Source organism: Pelobates fuscus, chromosome 2 (genome assembly GCF_036172605.1).
Source record: "Pelobates fuscus isolate aPelFus1 chromosome 2, aPelFus1.pri, whole genome shotgun sequence".
NCBI lineage: Eukaryota > Metazoa > Chordata > Amphibia > Anura > Pelobatidae > Pelobates > Pelobates fuscus.
Genome location: NC_086318.1, coordinates 393,174,744 through 393,199,552, shown reverse-complemented (window position 1 = coordinate 393,199,552; position 24,809 = coordinate 393,174,744). Strand labels below are relative to the sequence as shown.

General features: G+C 41.7%; 1 protein-coding gene across 1 annotated transcript in view; it reads right to left on the bottom strand.

Moving 5' to 3' along the window:
* The window catches only part of LOC134587457 (spermatogenesis-associated protein 7 homolog), a 222,910-nt gene that overhangs the window by 123,410 nt on the left and 74,691 nt on the right, over nt 1–24,809 (bottom strand). The window contains exon 4 of the mRNA XM_063443834.1: nt 21,015–21,062. Coding sequence (XP_063299904.1) covers nt 21,015–21,062 — 48 coding nt within the window. The remainder of the gene's footprint in view (nt 1–21,014; nt 21,063–24,809) is intronic.

The window sequence follows — 24,809 nt, the reverse complement described above, 5'->3', positions numbered from 1 at the left end:
TTGCGAAAAATTGAATCTCGCGCTGTTTACGTATTCCACAGTCACTTCCACATTCCTACAGTTCCTTCGGCGCGATGACGGCAATTGACGTAATTACATCATGACGGCATAGCCTAATTGCCGTTCACATCCTCTCACGGACAAAACATACCGGTAGTCTGTGTAAAGCCATATTTAAATAGGGCAGGACCGTCCATAATGTTTATGTGAATCAGAGTCTAACAAAAAGATGTAAGTCTCATAAGTTTTCCCACTTTTTAACATTCTGCTTCCAACGGTTACAGTGACCCATGGGATTTCGAACCCCAATTGATAATGTTTCCTTAAACAACATCGTATTTGCAGATACTTAAAGAATTCTCAAACCCCTCTTATTTTGTGAGTGATATTCCTTTGGGATTGTGTTTAATTTTATTCTATGTCCTATATGTTGGTTATATGCTGTAGTTATAGTTATATATGTAGTTACATGCTGTAGTCTCACAGACCCTAGCATGTATTAAGTTTGCTTTCACTTTTATTTTTGAAGAGCTTAATGGATGCTATATTTTAATGTATAGATACAGACTTCCTGAAGACTTCTTGCTGGACACTATATTACATTTTGTGAATGGGACCTCCCCAATGGGTCAATTAAGCACCTGTATGACTTCTGTACTTTTTTTTCAAAATAAATATATGGGGAATGTTAAATTCTTTCATCTACATCTCAATGAGATCTAATCATGATAAAAATACATCACCACTATATGAACAGAACCCAAGGAAATGACTGCAAATTCGATTTATTTATGATTATGCATCGCTATTTGGTTCCAGATTACATGAAAAGAAAAAGGAAAACAATGAGAAATGTATAATTATTCATGTCCTCCCTTAGCAACCCCAAAAAGTCATGAGACTGCATGGTCAGTCTAACATCTAACTAACTAACTAACTAACTAACCGACTACCAACCAGCTAACTACCTCAATGCAAACAATATCTTAAAAAAGGCATTATATATAAACTGGAATTGGTGATTTTTGTTTGATTTAATTAAAGTAGTTTTCAATTTTTGTTCTCAACATGGTACAATTTAATTGTACTGTTATTCCATGCCAAAGCCTTTTGGTGGAGACATTGCCATGAAGCCCTCATTATTCCCTACCAAGTGCCAACACATTTGCTAACAAATACGTCTGTCTTTGAGATTCACAGCCTCTTTGACTGACACCAACCTGACTGCAAGCTATGCAATGGTTTTCTAAACTCAAATTACTATACTATTCCAAAATGATTTCATCATAATTAGACTTAGAATATTTTTTTTGTTTTGCTTTGCATTTCATATCTTTTCTTTTAACATCGTTCACAAACAGTTCATTTAAATGGAAATTCAGAATAAACGTAAGATGCTTCAGTGAAACAAATTAGCGGCTATTTCATTTTTCTTTTAATGAGCGCTTTTAAAAAGGTGTAAACTATGTAACACAATGTCCATTTCCACAGCTGAAAAATCTGACATACAAATGCACGGGGGAACAGAGCGCATCTCAGCGAGCCGAATCTAAAAATAGGACCTACATTGATCTGACTCATAAAACATTCATGAATGGAACTAGCACCTGGAACTGGTGACCGCTTACTGTCAACATAATGATTTTGACCGGCTGAAACAGATGTTTAAAATCGTGACTTTATTTCTTAAAGTTCTTAACATAACTTATCTAACAGTAATAACATTGACACATTCCAAAGACGAGGCATAACTGACACTTAATGCATTAGTAATGCTTGACAATAGACACCTATCATACTTCCTCATTCCTGGACTACATTTAAAGATAACTCTCCCCCCCCCCCCCCCCCTCACACACACACCTATTTCTGGAAATTCTATAGCTTTCCCTACAGACAAAGTGACAGAGGTAGACAGTTTTTGGTTGACCTCAGTATATTTGAAGTGTTCTTGTCCTCTGTGATGTCCAAAGGTTGACATATTTTAGAGAACCAACATATAATGTGATAATGTATACAATCTTCTGTCTGTTGATAAAACGATCATGTATTTCTTGTCTTTCCACAGACCAGCTAGAAAATACCATTCTCTTCATGTATTTCTGCTTGTTGTTGAGTGTACAACAAAAAAGTTCTTCTTTGGTAGCACCGAAATACCAAAGATATAATGACGTTGACAGTGAGCAATGCCAACTGTATTCAACAGAGAATGAAGGTGTAGATGTTTCAACCATAAAAGCCATAGTTAGCCTCATACAGTAATACAGTAGGTAATACAGTAGGCTCATGCGAGATTGAAACTATAAGAGGCTTTGATTTAAATTTTGCCTGGGAGTGTCCTCTTAAACTCAATGAGAAAAAGGCATATATGAAGGGGTTTTAAATCACCAAGTTGGAGATAGATAACAATAACCCAATAACACATACAAGCTTTATTTTGTGGCTAATATTGTAAATTGTGAATTTTACTTAATTTTTTTAATTTGGCCATCACTTCATTGTTTTTTGCCTTTTTTTTTATCAACAACATAAAAACATGTGTTTTAAAGGCTGAACTTGATGGACTTGAGTCTTTCTTCAACTTAGATTAGCATGTAACCAGGGCCGGACTGGGGATTCCAAAGCAGCCCTGGAAAAAAAAATCTATGCCAGCCCCATAAGTCATTGCGACATATATTGTCGCATGTAATATGTAAGGCTATGTCTTGCCACCTTAGATGATTGATTATATATATATATATAATCAATCATCTAGGGTGGCAAGACATAGCCTTACATATTACATGTGACAATATATGGCGCAATGACTTATGGGGCTGGCATAGATTTTTTTCCAGGGCAGGGCCAGTTGAGGGGAGACCAGCACGACGTGGGGGAAAAAAAAAGGTGAGTAAAAACACACATACACACACACATAGCATGACAGACACACACCATGACACAGACAGACCGTGACACAGACACACACACACCGTGACACAGACAGAAACACAAACACCATGACAGACAGACACACCATGACACAGACACACACACCATGACAGAGATACACACATACCATGACAGACACACACCTTAAAAAGACACACACACACACCTTGACACACACACCATAACACAGACAGACCATGCCACAAACACACACACACTATGACACAGACACACATTACATGACACATGCAGACATACACACACACACACCACGACACAGAGAGACCGTGACACAGACACACACACACACACACACACACCGTGACACAGACAGACACACACACATTACATGACACAGACAGACACACACACATTCCATGACAAACACACACACACACACCGTGACAGACAGAAACACACACACACACCATGACAGACAGACACACCATGACACAGACACACACACCATGACAGAGACACACACATACCATGACAGACACACACCTTAAAAAAGACACACACACACACACACTTTGACACACACACACACACACACACACCATAACACACATACACACATTACATGACAGACACACAAACACACAATGACACAGACACACATTGCATGACACAGACAGACACACACACCATGACACAGAGACACACACACACACACACACACCATGACACAGAGAGACACACACACACCCCATGACACAGACAGACACACCATGACAGACAGAGACAGACACACACAATGACACAGACAGACACACACAATGACACAGACAGACACACACACCATGCCAGACAGAGACACACACACACAATGACACAGGTAGACACACACACACCATGACACACACACATACACTCACACTGACACACATAATTTTTACCTTTGTGCTGGCGGCCGCATGGGGAGCTCAGTTTGATGGTGGCTGCATGTGGGAGCCCAGCTGGCTCTTCTGGTGGCCGCAGAGGGAGCCGTTCTGGCGGCCGCTGGCTGGGGGAGCTCTTTTGGCGGCCGCAGGGGGAGCAGGCTAATCTGTCTCTGCTCCCGCGCCCTCGCGCGCAGCTTAATGAGACCGCGGCCGGAATATGACATCATATTCCGGCCGCGGTCTCATTAAGCGGCACTCTGGGGCGGGGGAGCAGAGACAGAACAGTCTGCTCCCCCTGCGGCCGCCAAAAGAGCTCCCCCAGCCAGCGGCCGCCAAAAGAGCTCCCCCAGCCAGCGGCCACCAGAACGGCTCCCCCAGCCAGCAGCCGCACGTTCAGCCAGCTGCCTGCCCGGCCCCAGGTGCCGACGGCCCACCGGGAAATTTCCCGGTATCCCGGTGGGCCAGTCCGGCCCTGCATGTAACAATGTCCAGTAACAATGTAACTTCAGAATTTTCTTTCAAACGAGCAAGTGTAAAAAGTCAGAAATTGCTCATAGCGTTAACTTTCTCTTTACATATCAATACTTGTTTTAGGTTTCCCAGCTGGTTAGTGCTAGCACCTCTAACTTCCCTTATCTTGATCTGTCTCCTGACCACCTACATTGTAATCATCCCTTTATTTTCTGTAGCCCATATGAGTAAAAGGGACATTATAGTCACCAGAAATACTACAGCTTATTGTATTTGTTCTGGTGAGTATTATCAGTCCCTTTAGGATTTATGCAGTAAACACAGTTTTTCAGAGAAATGGCAGTGTTTACATTACAGCCTAGGCATACCTCCACTGACCACTCCTCAGATGGCTGCTAGAGGTGCTTTCTGGGGCAGTGCACCATCTTCATGAAGACACTGAATTTTCCTCATAGAGATGAATTGATTCAATGCATCTCTATGAGGAGATGATATCTGGCTTGTGCCTGCTCTGCCTCCTTGGCAATCTTAGCCAATCCAATGCTTTCCTATAGGAAAGCATTGTGATTGGCTTTGATCAACACTTCTGATGATGTCAGTCAAGCAGGCAGATCAGGGGCAGAGCCAGCAGCAGACTGGAATAAAGGTAAGATTTTACTATATTTAGGGGAGTAAGGGTGCATTAGGGGCTATATGGTGTTTTAACAATATAGGATCAGAAACACCTGTGTTCCTTTAACCATTAGTGTTCCTTTAACCATTAGGCTTCAAAATGGCATAGAATAGAGATATGGAAGAAAATATTATTTCTAGCCTGGCATTATTATTTTCTGATTACCTATCCATCCATAGTTGTCTGCCTATCTATTATATCATCCATGTTCTGTCTCTCTCTCTCTCTCCCTCTCTCTCCCTCTCTCCCCCCACCTGTCTGTATGCACACACAAACACACACCCTAAATAAGTGCGAATTTAATGATAACAAGTCTCGAAGCCAACTAGCAAACTGACACGAAATCCCCTTCTCTATCCTGTCATGAAAGATCTGTCATGCATGTCTTCTATTCACGTTCATTAAACTGGAATAAAAAATAAGAATACTTCAGGGGAGCTTTAGAGTAAGGATGTTGACCCGAACTGAAGAAAAATTGCTGTTTCTGCAAAATTAAGGCAGCAACAATAGGGAAATAAAAGGCACTCAATCAAATTATTTTCCTGCACATTAGCCCTTTGCCATTCATTTCCTTTTGTAATTCCAGGTGTTAGATTCCCATCCATCACGAGTGCTTGCTCAGCAATAAGGAAAGACGTTCTATAGTGTGTATATCAGCCTCTGGCCATACTGTAATGATGTACATTTATAGATAAATCTGGGAGCTTTATTCATTAAACAGTGAGTGGCAAAGATTTGTCTAAAACAGTCCTTTATAACAAGATGAATACCAATCCGCTTCATAAATACTAATGTATTTAACCCATATCTTAACCCCTTAAGGACAGAGCTTCAGAAGCTTGACTTACGCTTAATGACACAAGCAATTTTTGCATTTTCTTGCTGTTTGCGTTCAACTGCAATTTGCATCTCTCTCATTTATTGCACCGACACATATTATATACTGGTTTTTAAAGGACAGAAAGGGCTTTAATTTGATATAACATATATATATAAAAATGCTTACTTATTATAAAAAAAATACAGAAAAATGCAAAAAAAATAAAAATATTGTTTTTTTTTTTACAGTTTTTGCAATCATAATGTGTGCATAATTAGTGCAGGTTAAGGAAAGTAATTAAAAATAAATTCATTTATTTGTTCTGATTTACAGAATATATAATGTGTCTGGGATTTTAAGTTTTTTTTGGTAGTTACAGGTCACAAAGCACAAGGAGTAAAATAAAATTTTAATGTGGAGCGATTTTAGAATTTGGTATGTTTGTCTTGTAAGCCTAATAGCCATAAAATAAAACAAAATTGCCACACAAAAGTATATATTTATATAAAGTAGACATCACAGGCTATTTACCTAAGGTTGTTTTGACACTTTCTACGTAGCCATTTTACCGCCAACCTCTGCTAAATATTGGAGTAAAATTGTGTTTTTTGGGGGTTTTCGCACACAAACGTATAACAAAGAACTTCTCATGTGTATTTTGTAAAGTTGGTGTGTGCTATTCCTGTACAAAGTTTTATTATGTGTTCAGTTACTTCTGCTGAGTACAACGGTACCCCCATTGTATGTCTTTGGCACTATTTCGTGAAGCTACAGTGCCATATAGGAGACCTGTCCTTTTCAGTATTCACAGTAGAATTTTGAGAGACGGATTTAATGAGCCTATGCTTCCATTTGGGGTATTATAACAGTTTGACTGTTCAAAAACCCCCACAAAGGCCTACCATTTGTAAAAGTAGACACTCCACGGTATCTCATAAGGTGCATATTGTGCCTTAACATGCCCCCATTTTTTTACCATTACATGCCAAAGTATGTGGTAAAAAATAATTTTGTGCATTTTTTACATACGGATTGCATTTTTGCTGGGCATTTTGTATATTTCATATGTGCCACTAAGTTCAAACCCCCCAAATTATGCTCAGCTAAGTCTTCTGAGTAAAAGGACACCCCCATTGTATGTCTATGGCACTATTTCGTGAAGCTACAGTGCCATACAGGAGACCTGTCCTTTTCAAGATTCACAGTAGAATTTTGAGAGACGGATTTAATGAGCCTATGCTTCCATTTGGGGTATTATAACAGTTTGACTGTTATAAAACCCCCACAAAGGCCTACCATTTGTAAAAGTAGACACTCCAGGGTATCTCATAAGGTGCATATTGTGCCTTAACATGCCCCCATTTTTTTACCATTACATGCCAAAGTATGTGGTAAAAAATAATTGTGTGCATTTTTTACATACGGATTGCATTTTTGCTGGGCATTTTGTATATTTCATATGTGCCACTAAGTTCAAACCCCCCAAATTATGCTCAGCTAAGTCTTCTGAGTAAAAGGACACCCCCATTGAATGTCTATGGCACTATTTCGTGAAGCTACAGTGCCATACAGGAGACCTGTCCTTTTCAGTATTCACAGTAGAATTTTGAGAGACGGATTTAATGAGCCTATGCTTCCATTTGGGGTATTATAACAGTTTGACTGTTCAAAAAAAACCCCACAAAGGCCTACCATTTGTAAAAGTAGACACTCCAGGGTATATCATAAGGTGCATATTGTGCCTTAGCATGCCCCCATTTATTCACCAATATATGCCAAAGTATGTGGTAAAAAATAATTTTGTGCATTTTTTGACATACGGATTGCATTTTTGCTGGGCATTTTGTATATTTCATATGTGCCACTAAGTTCAAAACCTTCAAATTATGCTCAGCTAAGTCTTCTGAGTAAAAAGACATCCCCAATGAATGTCTTTGGCACTATTTTGTGAAGCTACAGTGGCATATTGGAGACCAAGCCATATCAGTTTTTACAGAACTTTGAATTTTGACGCTGGACCTATGTGCAATTTCCAAGCATCTTCGTAAGTTTTAAATTCAAACTACCCCACAAAGGCCTACCATTTCTTAAAGTAGACACCCCAGGGTATTTCAAAAGGCATATTTTGAACCTTAGCGTGGGATAATTTTTCCGCTAGCTTGTACCAGGTGTAGTGGTAATAAGCGTTTTTTCTGCCTTTTTGACACACAAAGTGAGTTTGCACAGTATATTTTGCAAACCTTATGTGTACCACCACTCTATAATACTTTATATGTTGCTCAGCTACAGAGGCGGCTCTCTAATTAGGCGGTTTAGGCGGCCGCCTAAGGCCTTGCGCTGGCTGGGGCCTCGCGGCCGCCTAAACCGCCTGTGGGCAGAGTGTGTCAGGTCCTCGGTCAGTGACCGAGGACCTGACACCAGGAGGGGGCCCGGCGGCTTGCCCGGTATGCCGCCGGGTGCGAGGCCCCTCCTGGCTGCCCGGCCACCATCGCAGACACTGGTCTGCAGCTCCGCAGTGAGCAGAGCTGCAGACCATGTGACTCGCGAGATTTGGCCAATCAGAGCGTTGCCGCGGGTTACCACGGCAACGCTCTGAAATCTCGCGAGATGACACGGTCTGCAGCTCTGCGGAGCTGCAGACCGGAAGCAGTGGCCACCGGACCACCAGGGAGCCCACTGGACCACCAGGGAAAGGTAGGCTATCCCTCCCCATAACCCCCAACCACACTCAGGCTCACCCCCAGCTTTGCCCCCCCACCACATCACCCCCACCACCCTCAGCCTGCCCCCCACCACCATAACCCCCACCACCCTCAGCCTCACCCCCCCTTCACCCTCAGCCTCACCCCCCACCACCCTCACCATTACCCCCCACCACCCTCACCATCCCCATAACCCCCACCACCCTTACCATCACCCCCCACCACCCTCAGCCTCACCCCCACCACCCTCAGCCTCACCCCCACCACCCTCACCATCACCCCCCACCACCCTCAGCCTCACCCACACCACCCTCACCATCACCCCCCACTACCATTACCCCTCCCCACCCTCACCATAACCCCCCACCACCACCATCACCCCCACCAGCATCAGCCTCACCATCCCCATAACCCCCACCACCCTCAGCCTTACCCCCCACCACCCTCAGCATCACCCCCCACCACCCTTAGCATCACCCCCCACCACCCTCAGCCTTACCCCCCACCACCCTCACCATCACCCCCCACCACCCTCAGCATCACCCCCCACCACCATCACCCCTCACCACCCTCAGCCTCACCCCCCACCACCCTCAGCCTCACCCCCCACCACCATCACCCCCACCACCCTCAGCCTCACCCCCCACCACCATCACCCCTCACCACCCTCAGCCTCACCCCCCACCACCCTCAGCCTCACCCCCCACCACCATCACCCCCACCACCCTCAGCCTCACCCCCCACCACCATCACCCCCACCACCCTCAGCCTCACCCCCACCACCCTCAGCCTCACCCCCCACCACCCTCAGCCTCACCCCCCACCACCCTCAGCCTCACCCCCCACCACCATCACTACCCCCACCACCCTCACCATTACCCCCACCACCCTCAGCCTCACCATCCCCATAACCCCCACCACCCTCAGCCTTACCCCCCACCACCCTCACCATCACCCCCCACCACCCTCACCATCACCCTCCGTCACCACCCTCAGCCTCACCCCACTCACCATCACCTCCTCCTTCTCACATTACCCCCCTCTCACTCTCACATTAGCCCCCCCACTCTCACATTACCCCCCCACTCTCACATTACCCCCTCTCACTCTCACATTACCCACTCTCACATTACCCCCCTCACTCTCACATTACTATCACCCCCTGCTCCCTCTCACATTACCATCACCCCCCGCTCCCTCTCACATTACCATCACCCCCGTTCCCTCTCACATTACCATCACCCCCCGCTCCCTCTCACATTACCATCACCCCCCGCTCCCTCTCACATTACCATCACCCTCCGCTCCCTCTCACATTACCATCACCCCCCGCTCCCTCTCACATTACCATCACCCCCCGCTCCCTCTCACATTACCATCACACCCCGCTCCCTCTCACATTACCATCACACCCCGCTCCCTCTCACATTACCATCACACCCCGCTCCCTCTCACATTACCATCACTCCCCGCTCCCTCTCACCATCAACCCCCCCGCTCCCTCTCACCATCAACCCCCCCGCTCCCTCTCACCATCAACCCCCCCGCTCCCTTTCACCTTTACCCCCCGCTCCCTCTCACCATCACACCCTCTGCTCCCTCTCACCATCTGCTACCCCATACACATAGGGTCTCAGACAAAAACACAAACATGCTCACAGAGACATACATTCACACACACAAGGATACTCTCTGTCAGACACACTCTCAGGCACATACACAGGTAGACAGTGCATCAATGTGTATATGTGACACTTTTTTGTTAGTGGGGCCTCATGTTTGCGTTTTGCCTAAGGCCTCATAAAGTCTAGAGCCGCCTCTGCTCAGCTATGTCGGCTGAGTTCAAAAATACCCCCGTATGTACCTTTGCCAGGTATATGTGGACATCGGAGGGGCACATTTGGGACACAGCCATTCCATTTTTTTTCAAACTTTACATTTTTACGCTGTGCCCATGTCCCATTTTAGAGTATTTTACCAGGCTATATAATCCAAATACTCCATAAAGCCATACCATTTCTTAAAGAAGACATCCCAGGGTATTTCAAAAGGCATATTTTGAAAATTAGTGTGGGATAATTTTTCCGCTAGCTTGTACCAGGTGTAGTGGTAATAAGCGTTTTTTCTGCCTTTTTGACACACAAAGTGAGTTTGCACAGTATATTTTGCAAACATTTTGTGTACCACCACTCTATAATACTTTATATGTTGCTCAGCTATGTCGGCTGAGTACAAAAATACCCCCGTATGTACCTTTGCCAGGTATATGTGGACATCGGAGGGGCACATTTGGGACACAGCCATTCCATTTTTTTCAAACTTTAAATTTTTACGCTGTGCCCATGTCCCATTTTAGAGTATTTTACCAGGCTATATAATCCAAATACCCCATAAAGCCATACCATTTCTTAAAGAAGACATCCCAGGGTATTTCAAAAGGCATATTTTGAACCTTAGCGTGGGATCATTTTTCCGCTAGCTTGTACCAGGTGTAGTGGTAATGAGCGTTATTAAATGTATTTTTTTACTTTTTAAAACTTTTTTTACTTTTTAAAACTATTTTTTAAACTTTTGTTTTGCTTATTCATTTTTTTAAAGTTTCCTAAACTTTCGTAAAACTTTTTTTTACAGATTTAACATTTTTCTAAGCTTTTTCTTTTACCGTTAACCCCTAACTAGCAGTAAGCAGCACTAACAGTAAATTCCCCATTTTCCCATAACTCCCACCCACCCCAGCTAGCAAAATATTGAATTATACAATATTTAAATTAGTTAATTAAATTAATTTACCCCCTGAGGGTTAAAAAATAAATAAAAGTTAATCGTCAGGGGTTAAAAAAAAATTAGATCACAGTATAATACTGTGATCTGTATTTTGATCACTGTAGGCAGTGATAGACTGGCAGGCAAGGGGTTAATTTTTATTTGGACTGGGTAAAGGGTTTATTTTTTTTTTATTTTTTACTTAAACGTTATTAAAACTTTTTTTTTACTTAATTTTTTAACTTTTTAAAGCTTATTTTAAAACTTTTTTTAACGTTAACCCCTAGTTAGCCTAACACTAAATCCCCCAATTCCCCACTAACTTCCACCCTCCCCAGCTAGCTAAATTTATAATTTTAAAATATTTAAATTAATTAATAAAATAAATTTAACCCCTGAGGGTTAAAAAAAAAAAAGAATTAACCCTCAGGGGTTAAAAAAAAAATCAGATCATATTAAAATGTAATCCCTGCCAATTGATCACTGTAGTCAGTGATCAATTGGCAGGGAAGGGGTTAATTTTTTATTAATATGGGTAAAGGGGGGGTGGGATTTTAATTTAACTTTTTTTTTTAACAGCAGGGGGCAGGATCACTGAAGATCCGTCTCCCTGCACTTCACACTGAACCCGGAAGTGCAGGGAGGCGGAGGTGAGTATAGAGAGCACATGTGCCCGCTCTGGCATGCTGTCAGAGCGGGCACATGTACTCTGACAGCCCGATCCGGTGCTCCCGGTCTGCCTCTAATGCAGAGGCAGACCGGAGCACCATTAACCCCACGATCGCCGCGATTGCGGCGATCTGGGGTTAATTTTACCGCGTGACGGCCGAAGTCCATCACCCGTCGTTAAGGGCATCCCCAGGATGACGGACCTCGTCCGTCACCCGTCGTGAAGGGGTTAATAGCCTGAGGTGTAATGGTTTTATTGTTCACTTCAATTAATCTTACATTTGTTTAACCCCTTAAGGACCAAACTTCTGGAATGAAAGGGAATCATGACATGTCACACATGTCATGTGTCCTTAAGGGGTTCAACTTATTGCCTTGAAAAATTCCTTTCATTATTTGATATAAATTAGGGATTATTCTAGCTTTAGTGACTGAATAATCTAAATTTTATTAACGACAGGGGGCGAATATTTGCTTTATCTTTCTTTACTGAACCTCCCAGCAGCAAAGGAACAGTTAACAGTAATGTAAAAAGTTCAACCAATCAGATAGTATAACAGTATTATATGATGTCATCAAACTCCTCCCATATCCACTTTCTTGCTGTGGTCGATGATATGTCTGTGTCAATCGTGTAAACTGTAACGATGAACTGCGGACTAAGTTAGAGTCCTGAAGTAGTCAACATGTGGAATCTTCAGCGTGCTTGAAGGAGCCGTATATACAAAGGTAGGTATTTTTCACACTAAGGGAATAGAGAAAAGACGTGAGAGTATAGGTTCTCATACTAGGTGAATGCAATTTATGGCATGTATGTTAAGAACAAATTGTAGTTACTCTTTGAATATAATATTAAATATTTCAAACACTAGATTAGAATTGTTATGGCGTGAACCTATGGCAGATGGTGTATAAAGTGTGTGTAACCAGTAGACTGGAATGCATAGTAACTTACCTGGGCGGGTGTTAGAAAGTGAAAATAAAGAAGGGGGGGAAAATATTCGCCTCCTGTCGTTAATAAAATTTAGATTATTCAGTCACTAAAGCTAGAATAATCCCTAATTTTATGGCAAGACAGGAGGCTTCATATTTGCTGTTTTAACGCTCCTATATGATAGAAGATGCAGCATGTGTCATAGGTTTGAAATAAAATGTACGGAATGTGGACTCTCTGGACCAATCTGCAGATGACAAAATGTCTGAGAGGGAGCTCCCCGCGCGAAAGGCTGAGGATGCGGCTGCTCCTCTGACTGAATATGCGCCAAAATTTGAGTCAATGCCTGCTTGCGCTAGTATCCATCTGATCCACCGTGCGCCGGTGGGTGCGGATACCGGTTTGTGTGGTTTTACATAAGACACGAGGAGGGGTCCCGTAGGGGGGCGTAGAGTGGTGGTGGCATCTAAATAATGCCTTACGCAGAGTGCCACGCAGAGTGACTGTCTATTAGGAAAGTAAGGTAGAATACGGAGGAAGAATTAGTTCGTCTGGTGATGTGAAACTTAACGCCTTCAGGCGAGAAGACTACTGCGTGGGGATCAAATGCTCGGATATCCGAGACCCTACGGAAGGATACCAGGCATAGGAGTAAGGCCAGTTGGCCGAAAGTTGACGTAGCGACAAATTTTCATTAGCGGTCCAGGATTCTAAAAGGGAAAAGACTTGAGTGATATCCCAGAAACAGGAGTTTTTAGGAAGAGGGGGTCTGGCTAACCTGATCCCTCGTAAAAGTCTACAGACTGAAGGATGTTTCCCTATTGACGCATTGTCAATGGGATTATGGGCCCCAGAGATAGTGGATCTATAGACATTAATTGATCGATAGGATTTACCTTGATCAAATAGGGTAGACAGAAAATTTAGGATGATCGTCAGAGGTGCTGAAAAGGGACAGGAGTCCCATAGGAGAGCCTGAGTTGTCTCCGAAAGTCCTGAGACGTTCCAAGATCCCCTGAAACGGTCCAAGCTACAAGCTGGAGCCGGTCCTGAAGGGTGAGCGGGTGAAAGTGCCCTGTTGGGTTCCTGAGGATGTCGGGTGATCGAGGTAGAAGAATTGGATAGTTCACTGATAATTCTAACAGGGTTGGAAACCAAGTCTGGGTTCTCCTTAGTGGAGTGACAATGACTATCGTCACTATTAGGGCTTTGACCCGGTAGAGGGTGCGTTGGATCATGGAGAAAGGTGGGAACGCATAGGCTCCTGTCTCCGGCCAAGGATGTAGAAAGGCGTCGACTGCCCATGACTGGGGTCTGGGAGCCAGCTGATAAAGGCTTCCGTCTGGCGGTTCAGACGGGATGCAAACAGGTCCAGTGTAAGGGGCCCGCGAAGGCAATGAATTTGGTGGAACACGCGGGGGTCTAATTGCCAGTCGCTTACATCCCTCCAATGGCGAGAGAACCAATCCGCGACTAGGTTGTCCGTGCCCGGAAGATATTCCGCTCTGATAGATAAGTTCCGTTCTAGACAGAATTGGTAAAGATCTTTGGTCAGATCGGATAGTAGCTTGGCTTGGGAGCCTCCTAACCGATTCACATAGCGCACTGCAGAGACGTTGTCCATGCGCAGTACTAGTGAACAGTTGAAACGGTCTTTCGCGAAACTGCGAGTTGCGAAAGATCCTGTAATCAATTCCAAACAATTGATGTGCAGTGCTTGTTCGGATGGGGACCAAAGTCCCCCTGTGGACCCTTGGGCGCATGTGGCGCCCCATCCCAGGAGACTGGCATCGGATTCCAGAATGAAATCTGGTTGTGATCCGAAGATGGCTTTGCCATTCCAGGCTTCCATATTGTGAAGCCACCAGTGAAGTTCTATACGAACTTCGTCTGTCAGTTGGATGTACTGATCGTAGGAGGTGGAACGGTGTAGGTAGTATGTCTTGAGCCGTTGCATGGCCCGGTAGTGTAAAGGTCCTGGGTAAATGGCTTGGATAGAGGCGGACAGTAGGCCTATAGTATGGGCCAGATCGCGTAAGCGAATCTGATGGGTTGATAACAATTTGCGAATGTCTTGTGCCATTATCAGGATGTCATCCAAATATATGATGGATCGAATCCCCTGTGATCGGAGTAGCGCCATCACTGGTTTCATCAGTTTTGTGAAACATCATAGTGCGGAGCATAGTCCGAAGGGAGGCATGTGAATTGCCAGATTTCCTCTTGCCAGAGGAATTGAAGGAAAGCTCGATGGTTGCGAGCAATAGGAACTGTGAGGTATGCGTCTTTGAGATTGAAGCTGGAGAACCAATCTCCCACGCAAAGGAGGTCCCTGAGTAGATGGATGCCCTCCATCTTGAAGTGGCGATACCTGACAAAGTGATTCAGGTTTTTTTAAGTTGATAATTGGGCGTAGGTCTCCAATTTTTTGTGGCCCCCCCAAAAAAATGTTGCTTAGAAAAGTATGCGGGAAAAGGGATTTCTCTATTGGCCCTTTTTTTACTAGCTTGCGCAGTTTGGTTTGTAGTGTCAGGTTGTCTGCTGCAGACATCTGTAGTGGTGTAGGTGGGGTGTCCTGGAAGGGGTGGAAAGGAAATCTATTTGAACCCTTGGACTGTGTGTAGGATCCATAGATCCTGAGAAAGTAATTCCCACTGTTGGAAAAACTGGTTAATCGACCTGCTATAGGTACATTGAAAGAAGGGAGATTTATTACCTGGAGCAGCTCTTCCGCGAAGGGAGGCAGATCCACGTCCCTGGATAGACCCTCCATTAGTGAATAGTTGCCTGTGGTAGGGTCGGGGTTGTCCCGATTGCCAATAGTTTTCAGAGGGGCGAGGCCTGTAGCCTGTGAAGGCGATTCTGCTGTTCGTTCGGCCTCTATAACGTCCAGCTCTCCCAGAAAAATGGCCTGACTGAGAACGAAAAACCCTGCGCAAGGAGGATTGGGCCTTATTTAGGGTGGTGAACACCGCTACATGTTTGGAAAGGTCTTTCATGAATGAGTCCCCAAACAGTAATCCATTACCTCTGGTCCCAGTTCTCGAGAGCTCAGATCGGCTAATTTTGCATCCAGTTTGTACAGTGCCGCCTAGCGTCTCTCGGTGGACATGGCCACATTAGCATTGCCTAGTAAGCATAAGGCTCTTTGGGCCCACTCTCTAACTGTGTTTGGGTCAAATCTGGCGTGAGAGCTACCTTGTTTGGAATCGTCGGTCAAGGGCACTTTCTTTGTCCAGTGGTTTGCATAACCACATTTTACAAAAGTTGGAAATGTGCTCTGGTGGAGCACATTCTGCCGACCGTGGGTGTCTGATGACCCTGGGGTCAAATAAAGGGACACCTGAAGCATCCAGAAGGATGTCTGAATCGGGTCCTTTTGATTAGGTAGTATAGCATCTAGATCTTTATGTGTGAGAAAGGTTTCCTTGACAAATTCTGATGGGGTATCCCCTAGCGCATTCGCCGAGGGGTCCTCATCAGAATATCCAAGGAAATAATCGTCAACCCCGTCTAACGTGTGGGATGTAGACCCTCTAAGGGGTTAAAGTTAGCTTGAACGGGGCGAGTGGCAATCAATTGGGACTTGGCAGGAGCCTTGCCCTTGCCCGCAGACCTACTCTCCCCTTTCCAGGGGCGTTTGCGTGTAACCTCCTGATCCGAGGGTTGAGAGTCCTCGGAATCAGAGAGTTGACGTGCAGTAGGGGTGACTTCGGCCAAAGTCTTCTCATGAAAGGCTGCTAATGCCTTGGGGATGGAATCTGCAATGGTTGAAACCAACCAGGCTCTGAGTACCTGGGATATAGCGGGCTCATTATTGTCAGACATGGTATGTCTTAGAGCGGTTGCCAAACAGTTAAGTATATTAATTTGAAAGAATGGAGTTGAATGGGGTTCACCCAAAATTATTTCAGAGTATAGATGGGGGTCACCCAAAATATTTGTGTAGTTTAATACGTAGGCGGCACTCAATATTTAGTGGGGTTGTCCATTAAAATATACACAAGTGGGTTGTACCACTATGATAGTAAACAGTGGGGTTAACCACTTAATTATAACCATAGACAGTGGGGTTCACCACTGAGTAGTAATAAAGTGTTGTATCACTTAATTATAGTGTATTTGTATAAGGGGATCACCCTTAACAGTAATATTGGTGTTAAAACACCTTAAGAATTGATATTAAAGTGTTGTATCACTTTAATTATAGTGCATTTGTATAAGGGGGTCACCCTTAACAGTAATATTGGTGTTAAAACACCTTAAGAATTGATATTAAAGTGTTGTATCACTTTAATTATAGTGCATTTATATAAGGCGGTCACCCTTAACAGTAATATTGGTGTTAAAACACCTTAAGAAATGATATTAAAGTGTTGTATCACTTTAATTATAGTGTATTTGTATAAGGGGGTCACCCTTAACAGTAATATTGGTGTTAAAACACCTTAAGAACTGATATTAAAGTGTTGTATCACTTTAATTATAGTGTATTTGTATAAGGGGGTCACCCTGAACAGTAATATTGGTGTTAAAAACACCTTAGGAATTGATGTTAGAGACACTCAATATAATGAAGTGGCAGATAATAAAATGGTGGGGGTCACCCACAAAGCCTTCCTTTATTTAGTAACAACAATGATAATACAGCAGGTGTTGGAAAAAATCCTGAGAAGGAAATAAAAGGGGGGGAAAAAATCACTAAAAGAAATTAAGGTATTAGCACTTTAAGGTGCTATAAACAGAAGAGGAAAATAGTACTTACCAGATCCGAAGTCAGGCGAGTTGATCGCTGCTCTGGTGACTGGAACGCGAATAAAATGGCCGCCGCCAGCAAAAGGGCGGGAAACAATGCACTTGCTAAGTGCTGATGCGAACGGGCGGGGTAACGTGAGGGCGCGAAACTGAGAATAGTAAAAAGCAGTAATGAGTCGCAGGAGGAAAAACCTCCTGCGATTTAAAGGGGAAACCTAAATAAAGTTTAATAGGAAATTGAAAAAGTAGTCCAAGATTGAATTGAATGAAATTAAAATAAATAGAGCATAAATGTTTCCACAGAAAGTGTTGTTAAAGTGATAAGTGAATATAGTGTTAAAAGGTATATGGCCATTGTAATACATTTTTTAATTGAAATAGTGTATTAAAGGTTAAATGATACAGCAATATAATTGGAGTAGACTCACCTGGGAGGCAAGCAGCAAAGAAAGAGGATATGGGAGGAGTTTGATGACATCATATAATACTGTTATACTATCTGATTGGTTGAACTTTTTACATTACTGTTAACTGTTCCTTTGCTGCTGGGAGGTTCAGTAAAGAAAGATAAAGCAAATATGAAGCCTCCTGTCTTGCCATAAAATTACCATTCAAAGGAATTGTTTTGTTGACTAAATTATGTTTTACCCTTAAAAAAGAGTTTTCCAGCTTGATATTTGAAATTCTGTTAGTAAGGTTTCAAAAGATCTCATCTTATTTTCTGAAATCAGAACTTTTATGATGTTAATATTCATAAGTCTCCAACTGTTTTGAGAGATATTATCCATTGTTTTTTAAAATCAAACATTTTGTCATAAAGCCTTAGCTTCTTGTTGGTATGTATCCACATTGGAACAATTTGATTTAAAATATAAGAATTAAAATAATTAATATATTTTTATTCCATTTTAAATATAGAGGGTTTTTAATTTGACAATATTATACCAAGTCTGAGTCTCTATTTGCAATAGAGCAATATGCATAACAATGTCTGCTTCATAATAATTGTCTACATCCGGAAATCTTAGGCCACTTTATTTTATATTATTAGAGAGCATAGAATTTTTAATCCTGGGTTATTTTCCTCTCTGTGCGAAATAAAAAAACAAAAAAAACTATTTTAATTAATGCTAGCCAAGAGCGAGGTATTTCTAATGGTACCATTCTAAACATGTAGATCCACTTAGGAAATACACAAGATTTCATGATGTTAACTCTGCCATACCAGGATACTTTTAATCGGCGCCATACTTTAAGATTTCTGTTTGTTTCTTTCAAAAGATGGAATGAAATTTAATGTAGAAAAATGCACAGTTATGCACTTTAGAGTAAGGAATGCACAATCAACTTACACCCTAAGTGGTAGTGAATTAGGTATAGCAACACATGAGAAGGATTTGGGAATTGTTATAGACTACAAACTATACAGCAATATGCAATGTCAATCAGCAGTGGCTAAGGCCAGTAAGGTATTGTCATGTATAAAAGGGACATTTATTCTCAGGATGAGAATATCATGTTGCCTCTTTATAAATTGCTGGTAAGACCACACCTTGAATATGCTGTGCAATTTTGGGCACCTGTTCTAAAAAAGGATATTATGGCACTAGAAGAAGTGCAGAGGCGGGCTAAATAAATAAAAGGAATGGAACATCTTAATTGTGATGAAAGGTTAGCAAATTTAAAGCTCTTTAGTTTAGAAAAACGGCACCTCAGAGGGTAAATAATAGCATTATAAAGTATATTCTTGGTCAATACGAACCATTGTCTGGAAATCTATTCATAAACAGGATTATACTTAGGACACGAGCTCATGCATTTAGACTGGAAGAAAGAAGATTTAGGAAAGGTTTTTTTTACAGTAAGAACAATAAGGATGTGGAATCCTCTGCCTGAAGAAGTGGTTTTATCAGAGTCTGTACAGAGGTTTAAACAGCAACTGGATGCATACTTTCAAAAACATAATATTCAGGAATATTATTTTAAATCTGTGGGGTAATAGCTTCTTGATCCAAGGATATATTTGACTGCCATTCTGGGGTTAGGAAAGAATTTTCTCCTACTTTGTTGCAAGTGCTTCAAACTTGTTTTTTTGGATCAAAAGCAAAAACAGATGCAAGAAAGGCTGAACTTCATGGACGCATATCTCTTTTCAGTCCATGTAACTATGAATATAAAGTGCACTCTCTACACTAATCTAGAGTATCAAAAGATATCTCTTGTACAATCCCAAACTGCAACATCATACAACATATTCAAACTTAGAATAATACATACTTTAGTTTTGGAAATAATTGTATTAATTATTTTAGGAAATAATATTGTAACACTAGCATTAGACTTGGATTTTCACAGTGAGAAATGAGCAATCGAGGAGCAGTGAAAAAATAAATATATACATATACAGCAAATATGTGTGTGTATGTGTATATATTACTGCTTTTCCTGTTTTTACTTCTTTTGGTTACTTTTCCTCACTTGATCTATGAAGGGTTAAGCACAGTGATTGGCTAATTCCCATGCCCTTTCTAGTTCTTCTGATTCGGTTTCTGAATCAGAGTCTCGGTACCGAAATTCCTTTGAGCCGAACAGACTGAAATTACCTGGGGGTAAAAATTTAAATGGAGAAGAATATCACTGACTGGAGTAACATTATGGTAGAAACAAAAGATTGCTGAAGTGGAGTGAGGAGACGACAACAATAAGTTGTTGAACAAGGTAAGTCAATGAGATATAAAGAAAGGTTAGAGATGAGACTGTGAACAGTTGCATTTAAGAAGATAAAATTAAGGATGAGCAAAATATCTCCCTGAAGTAGCCCACCGGAGAGTGAAATGCGTTATACAGTACTCTATCATGATGGCCACGTATGACACTGACACACTGAAGGAATTTGCATGGAACAAACACTTAGTAATGTGATATGTAAAGTAAACATCACATTACATTCTAGGTATATTATTTTTCCATGTGTTCAACATACAACTGTTATTAAAATTTATGAAGACTTTGATGAAGAGTTTTATAGAGGCTCAGTCGTACTGTATACTTGCTCATCTGGGGAGAAAGGATAGACCTGTCTGTAACCAGTCAATATGTGAACAAAGTTTTGGAGAATGCACCAGAATAGGAGCTGGCCAATCAGGTCAAGACTGGATGAGTTGTGTGCAGCACTGTGTTATCAGTAGCAAACACACTGAAGGCTAGCCTTGATCTCCATCATTCTAAAAAGGAGTTACATATATAAAAATGATAGGTGCAAGAATAAATAATTTGACAGAATACAATTGCAAAATAATGTGACTTCTCAAAGAAGAACAAATCAAGAATATATACCAGCAAGGTTAAATGCGTAACAACTCTCCTTCCCCCAAAAAAATGTTTTTAGTGATGTTTGAGACAATGTACTTACATTTAATGCTGGTAAATAAAGTCTTGGGAGTTGATGTATCAACAGCAGCTGAAAAAAAAATAAGTTTTTGTAAAATACTGCCTGTTTTTAATAGTTTCCTGTTATTCTGTTAAAGCCTTATTTTATCAATTATTAAAATAACTGATGCCAGTTTTCAAGAAAAATCTCAATTTAACAGTGATGGCTGCAGAGAATTGGTTTAATCTATAGAGGATCCTGCGAGACTGTCAGTTCCTCCATAGACCTCAATGCTGTACACTTGTGCATGTGTAAGTGTTCAGTAGTGCCAACTCCTGGAGGCTGAAGAGGACCTACCAGGAGAAGAGGTTGGAAGTCGTTAAGGACACATTCAGGTAAATAGAACACATTTTTGCCTGCCCCCTCCAACCCCTCCACCGGAAACACTGAGCCCCTAGCGGCATTGTCACTGTCAGGGGTCCAGAAAGTGAGAGTGACACTTTATACCAATAAAATAAAATTAGACAGATTGTTGATTTGACTTAAAGGGTTACTATATTAAGTATAGGGTTAAGTATATGAGCCCTAATGGGGCTTTTATTGAAAAAAAAAAAGCTGTTAGGGATGAGCATGGGAAAAATATTTGGTTAGGTTCGGCATTCCAAAATTCGGGACTTCGCCACTTTGGTACGGTTCAGCACTTTTGGAACTTTGGCACTTCGACACTTTGGAACTTTGGCACTTCAGCACTTCGGGACTTCAGGACTTCGGGTAAGTTTAGGGTTAGGGATAGGGTTAGGTAATAGAAGTAGGTGATGTGTAGATTCCCACAAACCAACATCAGAAGAGCTCCACTGTATAAAAAATGAGGAAGGGAGGCCCTACCTTTAATCAATCTAAGGATAAAAAAGGATATGCAAACAAAAAGTATAACTTGAAAAAAAGGGAGATCTACTAAACGGTGCCCAGGGGATCAATGGTCTGGAGTACTAGCTAGCATCTAAGTTGCAGTTCCCCTAGTGTCCGACTCACAGGAAGGTAGTGTAAACGAGGTTAGGGAGAGAGAAAAGGCACAGGGTCCCCAGAGAACAAGGGACCAGGTAATCTGGTCTAAACGCAGATGAAAAGCCTCACAAAAAAAAAAAAAAAAATATATATTGCAAATTAAATTAAATAAAAATAAAATAAATAAATAAATCTCTCAATTCTAATTGGGTACAGCTCCCTCTGATATACTAGAAAAAAAGAGGGTAACCCTTGGTGGAAATAGAAAAGAAGAGAGGACGAGTAGTATACCAGTGTGTGGTATAGGGAACATATAGAAGGTATTTAAATATTATTACCAACAAAGGCTGAGGATACCAATCATGAAAAATAAAAAAGAACTTATTCGAGAAATAATATATATGTATATGTTAAAAATTGCCTATGAACTTGGCAATCACCTAGAGTGTCACACACAAACTAAATATAGTGAACCTAGAAAAAAATAAAAATAAAATAATAGCAAAAAAAATAAAAGAAATGGCTTGATAGCTAGAGATTCAAAAGTTCCAAAGTTGCACTCCTGTTAATATCTGTAAAACACACGTTTGTGTTACAAAAAAGTGATGATAAACCAGGAATGTTAGGGAGCGATAGGAAATAATGAGATGCTTAAAAAGGTGTGGAGGACTGGCAGAGCCTAAATGAATATAGTTCAAAGGATATAACCAATATTGAGCACTATCTGTTCGCTGTATGTGTAAATTGGCAATAGATTACAGTGAAAAATGCCAAGTGCTGCAATCAGAAGGCTCAGTCAATTGGTATGTATAGTGCTAATGTGGCAGTTCATCAGAGAAACCGCTGAGTACTATGAGGCTGTCACCACTCTCAATAGTTATACATAGAGACACTATATCGGTTCGTGCTGTTGGTTATACTGTCCGTTCAGAATGTATACGGACTGGTGATAGATAACTATAGAACGCAAGACAAAGCCTGTCACGTTATTCGATATGATAAAGGGTGATACCGGACGGTGTGACAGGGTATATTGCTAATGTAACAGTTGATTAAACAATGTTAACAGCAGTACATGAAACAATGTTACCAATATTATGCCCTGTCAGTGGATATACTGTCAGTGCTTTTTCAGAGAAGCCGCTGAGTACTGTTAAGCTATTATAATTCCCAATAGTTATGCGCAGAGACACTGTATCGGTCTGTGCTGTTGGTTATACTGTCCGTTCGAAATGTATACAGACTAATAATGGTTGACTTTAAACAGCAAAGCACAAAAGCCTGTCACTGTATCGGTCTGTGCTGTTGGTTATATTGTCCGTTCGAAATGTATACAGACTGATTAACTTTAAACAGCAAAGCACAAAAGCCTGTCACGTTTGCAAAACAGTGTGACAGGGTATCGTGGTCTCTTTGGTAAATGTGGAGAATTAGCTAGATAGTCACAGTACAAGGTATAACTTAAATCTGAGACAGGGAAGGTTGCCACCAGACCCTAGGTTCAAAAGAATCCACACTTGTGTAGAATGTTATAGGAGGGCTGGGGGAGAGGTGAGAAAAAAATAACAAACAAGCTAAAATAGCTAAACAATTATCCTTAGGAAGTCCCCCCGTGCCTTCAGGGGCACCTAGACCCCCCCCCCCCAACAGGATATACATAAAGAATAGGGTGCAAACATAGGAACTAAAGATTAGATGAGTTTGATAAATCACATAATAGATCCCTTGACGCGCGCGTTTCACCCGACCAGGCTCGTCAGAAGGGAACCGGTCGGTGTGAAGCACTCTGTTTAAAAACAAACAGATGGTTTGTGATTGGTTGGTGAGGAATGTGATGTGATTGGTTAATGGCTCAGATGTCACTGGAGTGGGACCTCCCATTTTGTGACGTCTGGAAGAGGGGAAGAATATTAACCCCTCAACTCCCAGACAGGGGAAAATGCAAACGGAAAAAATTGTAATAAAGGAAAATATAGAAAGTTGTTCAAAGATAATCCAGCATATGATTACTGTAGTATTTATAATTAAATGCAAATACATATAAATATAAATTAAGCACAAGCTAGGTAATGAGAGAACCGATGAGTACAGTAGCATTAATAATTAAATGCAAATATATGTACATATAAATTGGGCACAAGCCAGATGATAAGAGAACCAGGCTTGTGAGAAGAAAATAATTAATAATGGTAGTAATCAGACTTCAAGTGGAAAGTGGTGAATATTGAAGTAATAGGGTAGCATTAGTAATAATATCAAAATGTAAATAAGAGCAGACAGGTATGTCAGTATGGGTACAGAAAAGAGAATATAATAAGGAGATATAAGGCCAGAGTGCAGAGTACAGAGTGTATTCTTTACTTAACATCCATATGTAAATATGACACTTTATATGAACATGAACGGACACTTTATTTTCACCTTGTTCATTTTGCCATTCGAGCCAAGATGCTGTCTGCCTTATTGTATACATCCTGATTGGGGTTTACTTCCCCTGATTGGATGTTTATTTCTATATGTTTATAGGCATTATTCAATCCATAAGACAGGTCCCTTAATTGTACATTTAATGTACCCTGACCTGACTGGCATATGTGAGATCTTGTGTGGCAAATTTTTTGACTGTACAATCAATGGGACAGCCTATGCAATAGATGCCCATACCGGATGCGACTCAGTGCAGTTCTCACAATGAGTCTGACTCCATTCTAAAGGTCATGACAGGGGTTAAAAAAATAATAACATGTACTTATGTGGCACCTTTCCCCTAGTCGGACACAGGACATTCTTCAGCTCTCAGAGCGGACCAGGTCGGCAGCTGACTAGTAGTCT